This window comes from Podarcis raffonei, chromosome Z (genome assembly GCF_027172205.1).
Source record: "Podarcis raffonei isolate rPodRaf1 chromosome Z, rPodRaf1.pri, whole genome shotgun sequence".
Classification (NCBI taxonomy): Eukaryota; Metazoa; Chordata; class Lepidosauria; order Squamata; family Lacertidae; genus Podarcis; species Podarcis raffonei.
This window is the reverse complement of record NC_070621.1, coordinates 50,910,081-50,924,461: the sequence shown is the minus strand read 5'-3', so window position 1 is coordinate 50,924,461 and position 14,381 is coordinate 50,910,081. Positions and strand designations below refer to the sequence as shown.

At 45.0% G+C, this 14,381-nt stretch overlaps 2 protein-coding genes across 3 annotated transcripts in view; one reads left to right on the top strand and one right to left on the bottom strand.

Annotated features, from left to right (window-relative positions):
- Positions 1-14,381, bottom strand: part of LOC128406711 (P2R1A-PPP2R2A-interacting phosphatase regulator 1-like) — a 328,756-nt gene that overhangs the window by 136,274 nt on the left and 178,101 nt on the right. The gene's annotated exons all lie outside the window — the stretch shown is intronic.
- The window catches only part of LOC128406701 (ensconsin-like), a 68,737-nt gene that overhangs the window by 17,931 nt on the left and 36,425 nt on the right, over positions 1-14,381 (top strand). The window contains exons 5-9 of the mRNA XM_053374288.1: positions 1,433-1,544; positions 5,638-5,658; positions 6,620-6,721; positions 11,805-11,903; positions 12,905-13,030. Coding sequence (XP_053230263.1) covers positions 1,433-1,544; positions 5,638-5,658; positions 6,620-6,721; positions 11,805-11,903; positions 12,905-13,030 — 460 coding nt within the window. The remainder of the gene's footprint in view (positions 1-1,432; positions 1,545-5,637; positions 5,659-6,619; positions 6,722-11,804; positions 11,904-12,904; positions 13,031-14,381) is intronic.

Sequence of the window (14,381 nt, the reverse complement as noted above, 5' to 3'; positions counted from 1 at the left end):
CAATTTACCATATTACAATTTATGCATATACACTACACAGAAAAAAAAGAAAATAAAGTGTCAGGGAACTGCCATCGGAGCCTAGAGTGGAGGTAAGGCTCCCCAACGATGCAGGAGAAGGGACCAGCAGGGAGAGAGAGAACACTTCCTTTGAGGAAGGAAATAGGAGTGACACCAGGAAGCAAGGGGGGACTGCGGAGAGAGGGCTCCAAGACTCTTCCACAGAGAGCAGCGGGGAGAGCCCAGGACCACCGTTGGGCACGCCCACTCTGCGCAGGAGACTTCCACGCAGGGAGGCTAGGCGGAGACTTGGCGTCAAAGAGCTTCTATGTTGGAAGAAGTTCAGGAAATGCCCACTGACGGATTCTGCCAGCGAATGACACAGCCATGGAGAAAGGGCTGTCCAGCCAGGGAAAGGTTCAGCCAGGCAACGTTGCCTAGAGCGGCAGCCCCCTTTACGCACAAGCAACCCCCAATCCCCTTTACATAAAGAATAAAGATAAGAAAGATAAAATAAACTTCTGATTGTTCTCAAAAAACTGAATCTCATTTGTTATTTTTTACACAGTATCATGTTCTTTTACTTTATTTCCTTAATTTTCTTCAGAGAAAAATTATTTAGTTTATTTTCTATACATTACAAGAATCATTCAAGGTCTGCCAGGAGATTTTTGCTATCATAGTAGTTTTTCAAATATTCTTTATTTGAGCATGGAAACAGACAAGCTTAAAGAATATTTAAGCTTGTCTGTTTAAGCTTAATATTTTAAATTTTAAAAAATCTGATTTAAAAGTCCAATTTTTTATTTTTTAAATCATTGATTTTTATCCACCCTGTTAAAACTCCTATGGAGAGGGATTCTTACCCTGTTTAGGGAATTTTTAAACGTTTAATGTTGTATTGTGTTTTTGATATTCGATTGGGAGCCACCCAGAGTGGCTGGGAGAACCCGGCCATATGGGTGGAGTATAAATAAATTATTATTATTATTATTATTATTATTATTATTATCATTATCATTATTATTATTAATGCATATATTTTATATCTATAGCAATATCTTATCTATCATCTATATCTATCTATCTATCTATCTATCATCTATCTAATGACTTCATTAAATAAATTTTAACATATATCAAACATTCAAATTACATTTTACAATTTCAGTGAACCACCCCCCGCCATTACTTCCCCCAACTTCCCTTTCTGATTTATAACATCTCTGTTTCATCTGCTTAAATGTTTGTATTCCTTATCTGTTAAAATTAAGGTTGGAACACTTGTCTCTTCTTCTCATTTTTAACCTCATAATTGTATTTTGTGTTTATATTTGTCATATATTATATATGCATTCATCATCATAATTTTCCAGAGAGTGACGCGCTCACAGTTTCCGCTGCCTAACTCCAGAGATTTTTTGATCAATAGGAGCGCTATGAGGCGGTGCTGCATCGCACCCTGGAGCGGAGCCAGCGGCTGGAAACTCGACAGAAGAGATGGTCCTGGGGCGGCTCTGTGACTGATTCGGACGGCAAGCCAGGTAGGTGTCTGGGGCTACCTTTCTGTTGGCCTGGAGAGATGCTGCCAGCCAGAGGATTCTTCTTCTTCCTCTCCTCCTTCTTCTCTCCTCCTCCTCTTCTTCTTCCTCTTTTCCTCCTCCTTCGCCTCTCCTCCTCCTCTTTTTCCTCCTTCTCTTCCTCCTCTTCTTCTTCTCCTCCTGCTCCTCCTCCTCTTCTTCTTTTCTCCTCCTCTTTTCCTCTTCCTCATCCTCTTCTTCTCTTCCTCTTCTCTTCTTCTCCTCCTCCTCTTTTCCTCCTCTTCCTCCATCTCTCCTCCTCTTCTTCTCCTCTCCTCCTCCTCCTCTTCTTCTTTTTCCCGTTTTCCTCCTCTGTCTCTCCTCCTCCTCCACTTCTCCTACTCCTCCTCTTCTTCTTTTCTTCTCCTCTTCCTCTTTTCCTCCTCCTCCTCTCTTCTTCTTCCTGTTTTCCTCCTCCATCTCTTCTTCTCCTCTCCTCCTCCTCCTCCTCTTCTTTCCCTCCTCCTCTTCCTCTTTTCCTCCTCCTCCTTCTTCTCTTCCTCTTCTTCTTTTCTCCTCCTTTTCTTCTCTTCCTCCTCCTCCTCCTTTTCCTCTTCCTCTTTTCTCCTCCTCTCTTCTTCTTCTTCTTCTTCTTCTTCTTCTTCTTCTTCTCCTCTCCTCCTCCTCCTCCTCCTCCTCCACCTTCTCCTCCTTCGTCTCTTCTCTTCTCTTCTTCTTTTTGCCTCCTCCTGCTCCTCCACCTGCTCCTCCTTTTCTTCCCCCTCTTTTTCTTCTTCTCTTCTTTGGCAATCCCTTTTGTGGGATTGCAGAGGTCAATTCTGGACTCACACATCCTTCAGCAGCAGGGACATTGGATTCCAGGCAGGAGTTAATCCCGGTGTGGATTTGCCCAGCGTGCCTTCCTCTTCACCTGTTTCTCCCTCGCATCCTGAGTTTGAGTGTCTCCAAAGCCCAGGACACATTTGGTCAAGGCTGTTCTCCAATTGGAGCGCTCGCAGGCCGGTGTTTCCCAGTTGTCGGTGTTTATACTACTTTTTTTTAGATTTGCCTTGAGATCTTTGACAGAATTACAAGCCTGGTAGATGAAGGGAATGCAGTGGATGTAGCCTACCTTGATTTCAGCAAGGCATTTGACAAGGTGCCCCATGATATTCTTGTAAAGAAGCTGGTAAAATGCGGTCTTGACTATGCTACCACTCAGTGGGCTGACTGACCGAACCCAAAGGGTGCTCATCAATGGTTCCTCTTCATCCTGGAGAAGAGTGACTAGTGGGGTGCCACAGGGTTCTGTCTTGGGCCCGGTCTTATTCAACATCTTTATCAACGACTTGGATGATGGACTCAAGGGCATCCTGATCAAATTTGCAGATGACACCAAACTGGGAGGGGTGGCTAACACCCCAGAGGACAGGATCACACTTCAAAACGACCTTGACAGATTAGAGAACTGGGCCAAAACCAACAAGATGAATTTTAACAGGGAGAAATGTAAAGTATTGCACTTGGGCAAAAAAAATGAGAGGCACAAATACAAGATGGGTGACACCTGGCTTGAGAGCAGTACATGGGAAAAGGATCTAGGAGTCTTGGTTGACCACAAACTTGACATGAGCCAACAGTGCGACGCGGCAGCTAAAAAAGCCAATGCAATTCTGGGCTGCATCAATAGGAGTATAGCATCTAGATCAAGGGAAGTAATAGTGCCACTGTATTCTGCTCTGGTCAGACCTCACCTGGAGTACTGTGTCCAGTTCTGGGCACCACAGTTCAAGAAGGACACTGACAAACTGGAACGTTTCCAGAGGAGGGCAACCAAAATGGTCAAAGGCCTGGAAACGATGCCTTATGAGGAACGGCTAAGGGAGCTGGGCATGTTTAGCCTGGAGAAGAGGAGGTTAAGGGGTGATATGATAGCCATGTTCAAATATATAAAAGGATGTCACATAGAGGAGGGAGAAAGGTTGTTTTCTGCTGCTCCAGAGAAGCGGACACAGAGCAATGGATCCAAACTACAAGAAAGAAGATTCCACCTAAACATTAGGAAGAACTTCCTGACAGTAAGAGCTGTTTGACAGTGGAATTGGCTGCCAAGGAGTGTGGTGGAGTCTCCTTCTTTGGAGGTCTTTAAGCAGAGGCTTGACAACCATATGTCAGGAGTGCTCTGATGGTGTTTCCTGCTTGGCAGGGGGTTGGACTCGATGGCCCTTGTGGTCTCTTCCAACTCTATGATTCTATGATCTTTCAACCTCTTTTGTTGACCACCAGCATTACGCTTTCCATTTTTAAATTCAGAAGAGAGTCGTTGCTTTGGATTTGCTTTGAGACAGTCTTTTAAACGCTGCCGGCCAGAGTAGTCAGTGCTGGGCCAGTTTAGACCACGAGTCTGGTTCCCTGTAAGGCAGCTTTGGATGTATGAAAAACTGAGCATGGGAATGAAGTGTGGTTTGATTTAAAAGTAAAGGTGAAGGGTTCAGTAAATGTGGCCTGTTTAAACTGGCTCTTTCTACAGAAAGCACGGTAGCTTTCCTATGTCAGTTATTTATACCCCACCCATCTTTATTAAAATACAATAAAATACAATAAATCTAGTCATCTTGTTTTTGGCATTGGCCTGCCAGTTGCTTCCAGGAATCCCAGTTTAGTGCATGGAGGAAATAGCCACCCATTGCTGTTTACCACCCCCACAACGGCTACTCGGAGGAACTTTCTGTTTGAGCCTGGACATTCACTTAGCTATCATGGCTAATTCCCTTTCCTGACGACGACGACGACAACAACAACAACAACAACAATTTATTATTTATACAACAACAACAACAATTTATTATTTATACCCCGCCCATCTGGCTGGGTTTCCCCAGCCACTCTGGGCAGCTTCCAGCAGAATATTAAAATACAATGATTCATCCAATATTCAAAGCTTCCCTAAACAGGGCTGCCTTCAGATGACTAAAAATGATTGAGCAGAGGGGGAACTTTTTAAATAGACAAGCTTTCCATTTCCCTTGTGGGTGCCTCCTCCTAGAGACATTTCTACCTTAAAAATAGTTAATTGGGTCCGGTGGCACACTGTTAAAACCTGTCCCGTTTGGAGCAAGGCGCTCCTGTCGGATTCTGCTTGTCATAGGAGTGTAACAATGAAGCGAAGAGTAGGCGAGTTTCTGTGAGGTTTCCTGGTGCTTGATAACACCTGAGTCTTTTGCGTTCATATTGAATGTTAATATCAAAAGGGGCATAAACTCCCTTAATCTACATTTTGATGTCCTTCTGGGCTGAAACAGTATCTTTGTAAGGGTGACAGGCCCTTGGGGTGACAGAGCACATGCTTTGCATTTGCACAGACCGAGACCACATAACACCAGTCCTGAAAGACCTACATTGGCTCCCAGGACCTTTCCAGGCACAATTCAAAGTGTTGGTGCTGACCTTGAAAGCCCTAAAAGGCCTCGGCCCAGTAGATGTGAAGAAGCACCTCCACCCCAGACACTGGGGTCCCTCTCCCGAGGACCTTCTGGCAGTTCCCTCCCTGAGAAAAGCGAAGTTACAGGGAACCAGGCAGAGGGCCTTCTCGGTTGTGGCACCAGCCCTGTGGAATGCCTGCCCGTCAGATGTCAAGGAAATAAACAACCATCTGACTTTTAGAAGACATCTGAAGGCAGCCCTGTTTAGGGAAGCTTTTGATATTGGATGAATCATTGCATTTTGATATTTTGTTGGAAGCTGCCCAGAGTGGCTGGGGAAACCCAGCCAGATGGGCGGGGTACAAATAATAAATTGTTGTTGTTGTTGTTGTTGTTGTCGTCAGGGAAGGGAATTAGCCATGAACATCTTCTGCCAGCCAGTGTTGGCAGTACTGAACTAGGTGAACCCAATGCTCTGACCCAGTATAAGACAGCTTCCTATGTTGTTAGGTACTGGCAGATTGGGGATTTAACTAATGTTACATCTTGTAATGGGATTGTTCAATAAGAGTGCCAGTTATTTAAGATTAAGAACCTTAATCCTGCCTTGCCCCTTATTTCTGAATGTTTTCCTTGTGAATTCTCTCATGCTTGTTTCATTGTTGTGATTTTCGTTTACAAACTTTATTTCACAGAGTCGCCAATTCCAGATGAAGGTGGGTCTAGTATCTATTTGCCTGCTTGCTATTATTTGAACTAACCCCATTAGCCTTGGCATTCTCCTTCAATAGCTGGATTTAAGCAATGGTAACTTCCTGTCTAGAACGGTGTTGCTTAGAGGCCTTCCGTAACCCACGCAGAGCTGCGTTCCTCTTAACCAGGCAATTGCTTGCATGCAACTGACTTGCTACTTCCTCTTTGAGATAGAAAGAATTCATATGACCTGCTTGCTCATAAGATTATTGTATACACTGCATGAAAACCTTAGGCATGGCCCCTTGGAATATTCTCTGGTGTCTGGTGTAATATAGCCTAGATGCTGCCTCCACCATAGGAACTCCTTACCTGCCTACCTGTTCACCCACCCAGTCTGCTACCCTGCTATTTCTATGAACTGAATCAGAGACCCCAGAGTTGCATGTCCCAGGCAGACATCCTTTTAGGAGTTGTGCCTGTGTATCAAGAGTTGGAATGAATGAATGAATCTTTATTTGTGTCAGCCATCAGCCATAGCAACAAAACAGGAATGCAATATACAAAGAACAGAAATCAAAAGTCGATGGTATAAAAGACACTTTAGGATCCTCAATCAGCAGCCAAATAGTGGATCTTCTGGTGGCCCCAGCTCAAAACCTGGCAGCCTTTGCTGTCCTCTGCTCCTCTTGACCTGCCAAGAGGAAGGAGACTGGCAGTGGTTGGGTGACCCGGAATGGACAATAAAAGAGGGGTGAGAATCTCATTCCTCAAGTCTTTATAAAGAGTGCAGACCAGATAGCAAAATTCATGTGAAATGGCTGTTTTAGGGGTTGTTTTTCAAAGTCTCCAATGGAGTAATATATTTTGCATTCCTTTCTATGGGAAAGCACACCTTGGTTTTGGAATGCTTTGGTTTCCGGAACAGATTCAGTTTGAGAACTTAAATCTACCCTGTGCTAAAGTAATAATTCCTTTTTTCAGGCAGCAAGCGCTCTACCTCCTCAGCAAACCTTAAGCAAGCGGAAACTGTCATCAATAAGCGCCTTTCATCCTCAGCAGCACGTCTGAATTCTCCTAGCAAGGGTGAGTGTATGTTTGCAAAACAGCAACAACATAGTATGCTTTTCCACCTTTACACCTCTTCGTGATATTTTGGCCTTAAATTCCCTTTTTTGACTCAATTTGTTAACCCAGCGGACAGTGCATATCTCCACCCATTGGTTGCTGGATGTGACAAGGTCGCTTAGAACAGAAGAGTCATGGTAGACACTTTGCAGACCCCCTCAGTTCTGGAATTCAGAAAGCCAAATTATTACCCCTGATTTCTCTGGTTTGCCAGAAGCGGCTTAGTCATGCTGGCCACATGACCTGGAAGCTGTACGCCGGCTCCCTCGGCCAATAAAGCAAGATGAGCGCCGCAACCCCAGAGTCAGTCACGACTGGACCTAATGGTCAGGGGTCCCTTTACCTTTACCTTTATTTACAACATAGTCCACAACAACTCATACATACAAACAAACCCACCACCATTGACAATTTAATTATCAAAATTAAACTCCTATCCTCTTACACAAAGATAACATAAAAATAAAAGACTTCCTTTATCCTGTAAATGGCCTCCTTATTTACTTCTTGTATACTATTTCTTTTGTATGGGATTATTACATTTTTTCCTAATTATGACTTAAAAAACCACAAAGTCTCCTGTAGAAATTAATCGAAACAAGTCCAGGTGTATATTTTGGGGCACTTTTTGGGAAAGTATTCTCTGCATTTTCCCCATTCTTTTTGGAATTCTTATCTGGATTGTCCCCTAATCGTCTCTGTTAATCTGGCTAATTCAGCATAATCTAATAATTTATCCTGCCATTCCTTTTTTGTTGCCACCTACTCTTCCATACTAACCCATCAGGATTTGCATGCTGTCAATCACAAGCACTTCCATTTGATCCAAGACTTAAGTACTGTGTTTTTCCGTGTATAAGACTATATTAGTCTTGTACACAGAATGTTGCCAATCATTATTTCTTCATTTTGGGCTCAAAAAAGAGGGGTCATCTTATACATGTGGGTGTCTTCTACACGGAAAAGGACAGTAGTCAGGTGTCTGAAAATTGGTGGCGGTTTTTCCCCCTTTCCTTTTTTTCCTTTTCCTTTTTTTAAAAAAAATATTTATTTAAATAATACAGCAAAAATAGAACAACAGAAAAAAATGAAATGAAATTGAGAGAAGAAAAAACACAGTTCAAAAACATTGAAAACAAATATTTTTCGCTCCATAAGACGCACCTAGTTTTTAGAGGAGGAAAACAAGAAAAAAAATATTCTGAACGAAACAGTGGACGTATGATTTTTGTGGTGAATGCTGTGGCCACAGACATGTGATTTGACAGTGAGTTTGGGGTAGCCCAATGCAAAAATCCTGAGAATCCTTGTGGATCCGTTCTTTGTAACCATGTTTCTGTGCCATTGTGGCCCCAGGCAACAGTGGGTGCGTGATTTTTTTGGTGCAGGCTGTAGCCATGGACATGTTAGGTGATCTGACGGTGAATTTGGGGTGACCCAATGCAAAAATCCTGAGGATCCATGTGGATCCGTGCTTTGTAATCAGGTTTTTGCACCATTGCAGCCCCACAAAAAAGTGGATGCGTGATTTTTTTGGTGCAGGTTATAGCCATTGAGGGACTATAGGGACACGGGTGGCGCTGTGGGTGAAACCTCAGCACCTAGGACTTGCCGATCACATGGTCGGCGGTTCGAATCCCCGTGGTGGGGTGCACTCCCGTCCTTCGGTCCCAGCGCCTGCCAACCTAGCAGTTCGAAAGTACCCCCGGGTGCAAGTTGATAAATAGGGACCGCTTACCGGCGGGAAGGTAAACGGCGTTCCGTGTGCTGCGCTGGCTCGCCAGATGCAGCTTGTCACGCTGGCCACGTGACCCGGAAGTGTCTGCGGACAGCGCTGGCTCCCGGCCTATAGAGTGAGATGAGCGCACAACCCTAGAGTCTGGCAAGACTGGCCCGTACGGGCAGGGGTACCTTTTCCTTTTTATAGCCATGGACATGTTACATGATCATATGGTGAATTTGAGGTGACCCAATGTAAAAATCCTGAGGATCCCCCCTGCCAGGCAGCCTCCTTTATCGCGTCCCTTATCTCTTTCCCTTATCGCTTACCAATCAGCTGCTTCCTTTCAACACCCCCTTCTCTCTTGTTTGCCTTAGTGTCTTTTCCTCAGCTGGAGCAGTTTTTTGCTCCTCCTTTTCTTCTAATTTCTCTCCTCATTGCTTTAGTCTTCCTGTCTCCTCTCCTTGCAAGTTTGCTGTCTTTACCTCCCCCCTCACAGGCAGCCTCCTTTATCGCTAGCGTCCCTTATCTCGCTCCCCAATCACTTGCCAATCAGCGGCTTTGTTTCAACACCCCCTTCCCTCTTTCAAAAAAAAGAGCATGATCTGCTTTTTGACCCTGGGCAATTCAGCTCCAGGGACCACGCATTCGCTCCATAAGACGCACAGACATTTCCCCTTACATTTTAGGAAGAAAAAAATGCGTCCTATGGAGCAAAAAATACGGTACATGTTATATAGTACTCCCCCCACCCACCCGCAGCTTCCCTCTGCTACAATTCGACTTCTTTAAATCACTGTCTGCACATTTATCCTTGCATTCTCTGATCCTGCTGCTAGCATCCCCAGCCGGCCATTGCACAAAGTCTAAAGTAGCACGGCAAAGAGAGCAGCCATATCATGCATACGGTTTGCAACGTACTTCTGTCTGTACGCCCAATTATTCTCTGCTGTATTGTGTGAGGCTTTTCTCACATAGAGTCAGATTCCCTCAGCCGTTTACTATTAAAAGTGATTTATGTACATCTCCTGTCCTGAGACTTTCTAGATTTCACAGACAGCAGGCAAGGTTGTACATGGGCTGCACAAGTTCATACTTCATGACCACATATGGTCATGTTAACCTCCACCTGCAGAAGAGAATTACAGAGTCAGATTTAGTTATCTTGATTTGTGATAATGGTTCTTTGATTCTAAATATGGCTGATTCTCAGTCATAAGAATAGAAGAACAGACTTGCTGGATCAGACCAATGACCCATCTATTAACAACAACAACAACAACAACAACAACAACAACAACAACAACAACAACAACAGTATAACAACAACAATAGTATAATAATAATTTATTATTTATACCCCGGCCATCTGACTGGGTTTCCCCAGCCACTCTGGGCGGCTCCCAGTTGAATATTAAAAACACAATACAGCGTGAAACATGAAAAACTTCCCTAAACAGGGCTGCCTTCAGAAGTCTTTTGAAAGTAAGATAGTTGCTTATCACCTTGACATCTGGTGGGAGGGTGTTCCACAGGGTGGGCACCACCACCGAGAAGGCCCCCTGCCTGGTTCCCTGTAACCTCACTTCTCGCAGGAGAGGGACCCCGGCATCCAGGGTGGAGACACTCCTTCACGTCTACCGGGCCAAGGCCATTGATGGCTTTCAAGGTCAGCACCAACACTTTGAATTGTGCTTGGAAACGTCCTGGGAGCCAATGCAGGTCTCTCAGGACTGGTGTTTTATGGTCTCAGTAAGACTTTAATTTACAGAAAGGTTCAACCTCACTGGCATCCTCTTCAAATTGACCCACAGAGGAAGGTTTCCTTTTGGGAAGAATGAAATCCTTGTTTACAGAAAGGTTCAGCCTGCCTCGCCAGCATCCTCTTAACACACTTTGAATTGGGCTCGGAAACGTACGGGGAGCCAGTGCAGGTCTCTCAAGACTGGTGTTATATGGTCTCAGCGGTCCCAGTCCCCAGTCTGGCTGCTGCATTCTGGATTAGTTGCAGTTTTTGGGTCACCTTCCAAGGCAGACCCATGTAGAGTGCATGGCAGTAGTCCAAGCGGGAGATAACCAGAGCATGTGCCACTCTGGGCAGGTAGGGTCTCATCCTGCGTCCCAGATGGAGCTGCGCTGGACACAGAATGGACCTGTGCCTTCTTGGGTCCAAGATCCCCAGGCTGCGCAGCTGGTCCTTCAGGGGCACAGTTGCCCCATTCAGGACCAGGGAGTCAAACCATAATGTAATATAAACAAACCCCAGTTTCCTGAGTTGGATTTAACAGCAGACTGGTTTCCTTAAAATTTGAAGTGAAATCTTCTGGTCTCGTGGCCATGACAGAGAGGAAGGGGTGTGTGCCTGTCAGCCTCGAATGGGAAGTCATTGACTTCTGAACTGTTTAGGGAAGTTTTTAATTATTGATGTTTTAATGTATTTTTACTCTTTTGTTGGAAGCCGCCAGGAGTGGCTGGGGAAACCCAGCCAGACAGCTGGGATAGAAATAATAAATTATTATTATTATTAATGAACTGGGGAAACCCAGCCAGATGGGTGGGGTATAAATAAAAACATGATGATGATGATGATGATGATGATGATGATGAACTGGGCCTAAGTCTGGGCAGATGGTTCATTCTCTACGTGCTGTAATTGCACTGAGCCCCCCTGTTACTGTTATTTTGTGGGATTGGGATCTAGGAAGTTGCCTTCCCCGCAATCAGACCATTGGCCCGTCTAAGTCAATACTGTTCATACTAACTAGCGGTAGTTCCTTGCGATTTCAGATAGCGGTCTTTCCAGCCCTACCTGGAGACCCCCAGGGGTTGACCTTGGGGTGTTCTCTACATGTGAAGTATCGTATTTTTCTGTGTATAGGATGACCCCTCTTTTTTGAGACCAAAATGAAGAAATCATGGATGGCAACATTCCGTGTATAAGACGACCCCCAATTTTAAACCTTAAAAAAATTGGGGGAAATACAGTAGATTTTCTACCATTGGGATACTGACCTCTTCCGCACAAGACTGTATTTGTGAAATAGAGCATTTACAAAGCTAATTAGGGTTGTAGCCAATTAGAAAGGGTAGTTCACAGGCCCTGTCAATTAAAAAAAAGTGGTTGAGAAATTTCCACCCAGCAATAATTGCTTTCTGAATTAATCGAGAATGTGCTTCCTCTTTCCATCTACGTGGAGTTTTATACACATTGCAATTCAGATTGAAGAGCGTAATCATCTTCTGTCAATTTTCGTAATTGGCTTGATTGATATACATGCCACTATATGCAAAGCTAATCGTGGCACGATTTTATCCTTGTAGGCTCAACTAAAAGAAGTTCTTCGTTAAACAGACTGAATAACAAAGTTCCTCCGAATTCTGAGCAGCCAGAATCCAAAGGTTTGCAAGCAGAGCAGAAAGGTGCAAAAAACAGATTTCCGCCCAGCCCGAAAAACAGGAGAAGTGGGAAAATTGGTTGCTAATGAAAGCCGTTTTTTAAATAAACTCTGGTCTTATTGCTAAGAATACAGTGGTACCTCTCAGGTTAAGAACTTAATTTGTTCCGGAGGTCTGTTCTTAACCTGAAACTGTTCTTAACCTGAAGCACCACTTTAGCTAATGAGGCCTCCCGCTGCCGCTGCGCAATTTCTGTTCTTATCCTGAAGCAAAGTTCTTAACCCGAGGTTAGCGGAGTCTGTAACCTGAAGTGTCTGTAACCTGAGGTACCACTGTGTTTAATATTCAAATATAACAGTAATCCACTGTTAATGTAAAGCGCGCCAATCCACCAGGATCTTTGCCTACATTAACTACATTAAGACGAAAAAGAAATGTGCAGGCATACTTAACATCAGTGGGGTTTCCGCAGGAGGACTGTATGTCTGTCATTTGTGCACTAGCAGTGCAGGATGGCTGAAAAACAGATTTTAAAAACATGTATTTTTACCTGTTTCTTGCTTTGATATAAATTGGGCTTTAAAAATTTAAAATTATTGAGCTTCCCTTAAGAATAATGTGTTTTAAATCAAATGTGAGTGTAGGCCATGGGTAGGCAAACTAAGGCCCGGGGGCCGGATCCAGCCCATTCGCCTTCTTAATCCAGCCCGTAGGCAGTCCGGGAATCAGCGTGTTTTGACATGAGTAGAATGTGTCCTTTAATTTAAAATGCATCTCTGGGTGATCCGCTCCACCAAAAAAAAATCTAATCCGGCCTCCCACAAGCTCTGAGGGACAGTGGACCGGCCTCCTTCTGAAAAAGTTTGCTGACCCCTGGTGTAGGCTCTCACTGTCTCTCCATGATGTTCTTTCTTTATAAATGCACTTTGACTTGCGATAGTCTCCCATACTTTGCTTCATTAGGCTGCTTGCTTTGTTTTTGCATTTTCTGTTGCAATCCTCTTTGGTTTCTTCCCGCCCTCCAGCTCGCCGTTCCCAGGTCAGTCCTCTGGAGAGCAACGTGCTCAGCCGCCTGCTTACCCCCACCCAGGCCTCCCTAGCTAGGAGTAAAAGTGCCGCCACTTTATCAGCTGATGGCCAAGATCCCTCAGGTAACAGGGCACCAGGGTGGATAAAAATCAATGATTTTTAACACATATGATGTGTTAGGAGTGGTGTATCTGGCCAATGCGCTTATTAAACCTCTCCTTCCAACTCAGTGAAAGATATAGCAAGGACAGACAAAAGGGGTTCACCGTAGAAACATCAAAATGAGAGGAAAACCTAATCCAGGCACCCCCAAACTCTGCCCTCCAGCTGTTTTGGGACTACAACTCCCATCATTCCTAGCTCACAGGACCAGTGGTCAGGGATGATGGAAATTGTCAGGGAACTGCCATCGGAGGCGAGGCTCCACAGCGATGCTGGAGAGGGGCCAAGCAGGGAGAGAGGCAGGTCTCCGGCTGGGGAAGAAAATCAGCGCAACACCAGGGATAGAGGGGGGGCCGATGGGGAGAGCAGAGAGGGGGCTCCAGGACTCCTCGCCAGAGACCAGCGAGGAGAGCACAGGTCCTCCGCTGCCCACACCCACCCTGCGCAGAAGACTTCCGCGCAGGGAAAGTAGGCGGCGACTTGGCACCAAAGAACTTCTTTGCTGGAAGAGGTTTAAGAAACGCCCACTGACGGATTCTGCCAGCGACTGAACAGCCACGGAGTGGATGGCTGTCCAGCGAGAAATGGTTTAACCAGCCAACCTAGCCCAGAGCGGCGGCAACTTACGCACAAGCAACCCCTAAAGCCATTACAGAAATTGTAGTCCCAAAACAGCTGGAAGGCCAAGTTTGGGGGTGCCTGGTCTTAAAAAAAACTTAAACGTTTGTCGGAGATGTTAAAAATGGGGAGGGTACTTTCAAGCCTATGTGGTAGGATTGTGTGAGGACATGAGAATTTATAACGAGGCAGGACATGCTGTGGAAGTCCAGGTTTGACAGCTGTTCCTCTTCAGGGCAGAACAGAAGGGCAGACTTTCTCCGCGTACGCAGGATAGCAGACTGGGAGTCTTAGCCTGGGTAGACAAAATTCATCCCTGTGTCTTTGGATGCACTCACATCCAGCCCACTTTGCAGAACATGGGACATACTGTGGTACCTTGGTTCTCAAACACCTTGTTTCCCAAACGCCGAAAAACCAGAAGGATGTGTTCTGGTTTTCGAACATTTTTCGGAAGCCGAACATCAAATTCGGCTGTCGGCTACTCTGGGGCACCTGCGCCAATCGGAAGCCGCGCCTTGGTTTTTGGAAAGTCAAACGGACTTTCGGAACGGATGAAGTTTGGCACCTTTTTTTTGCTCTTTATTTGGCTTTGATGCTTTTTCGGTTGATTTGTTTTTGTGACCGTGTGGAGCCCAGTTCAGCTACTGATGGATTGATTGTGTGACTGCGGAAATAGATAGAAGCCCCCCA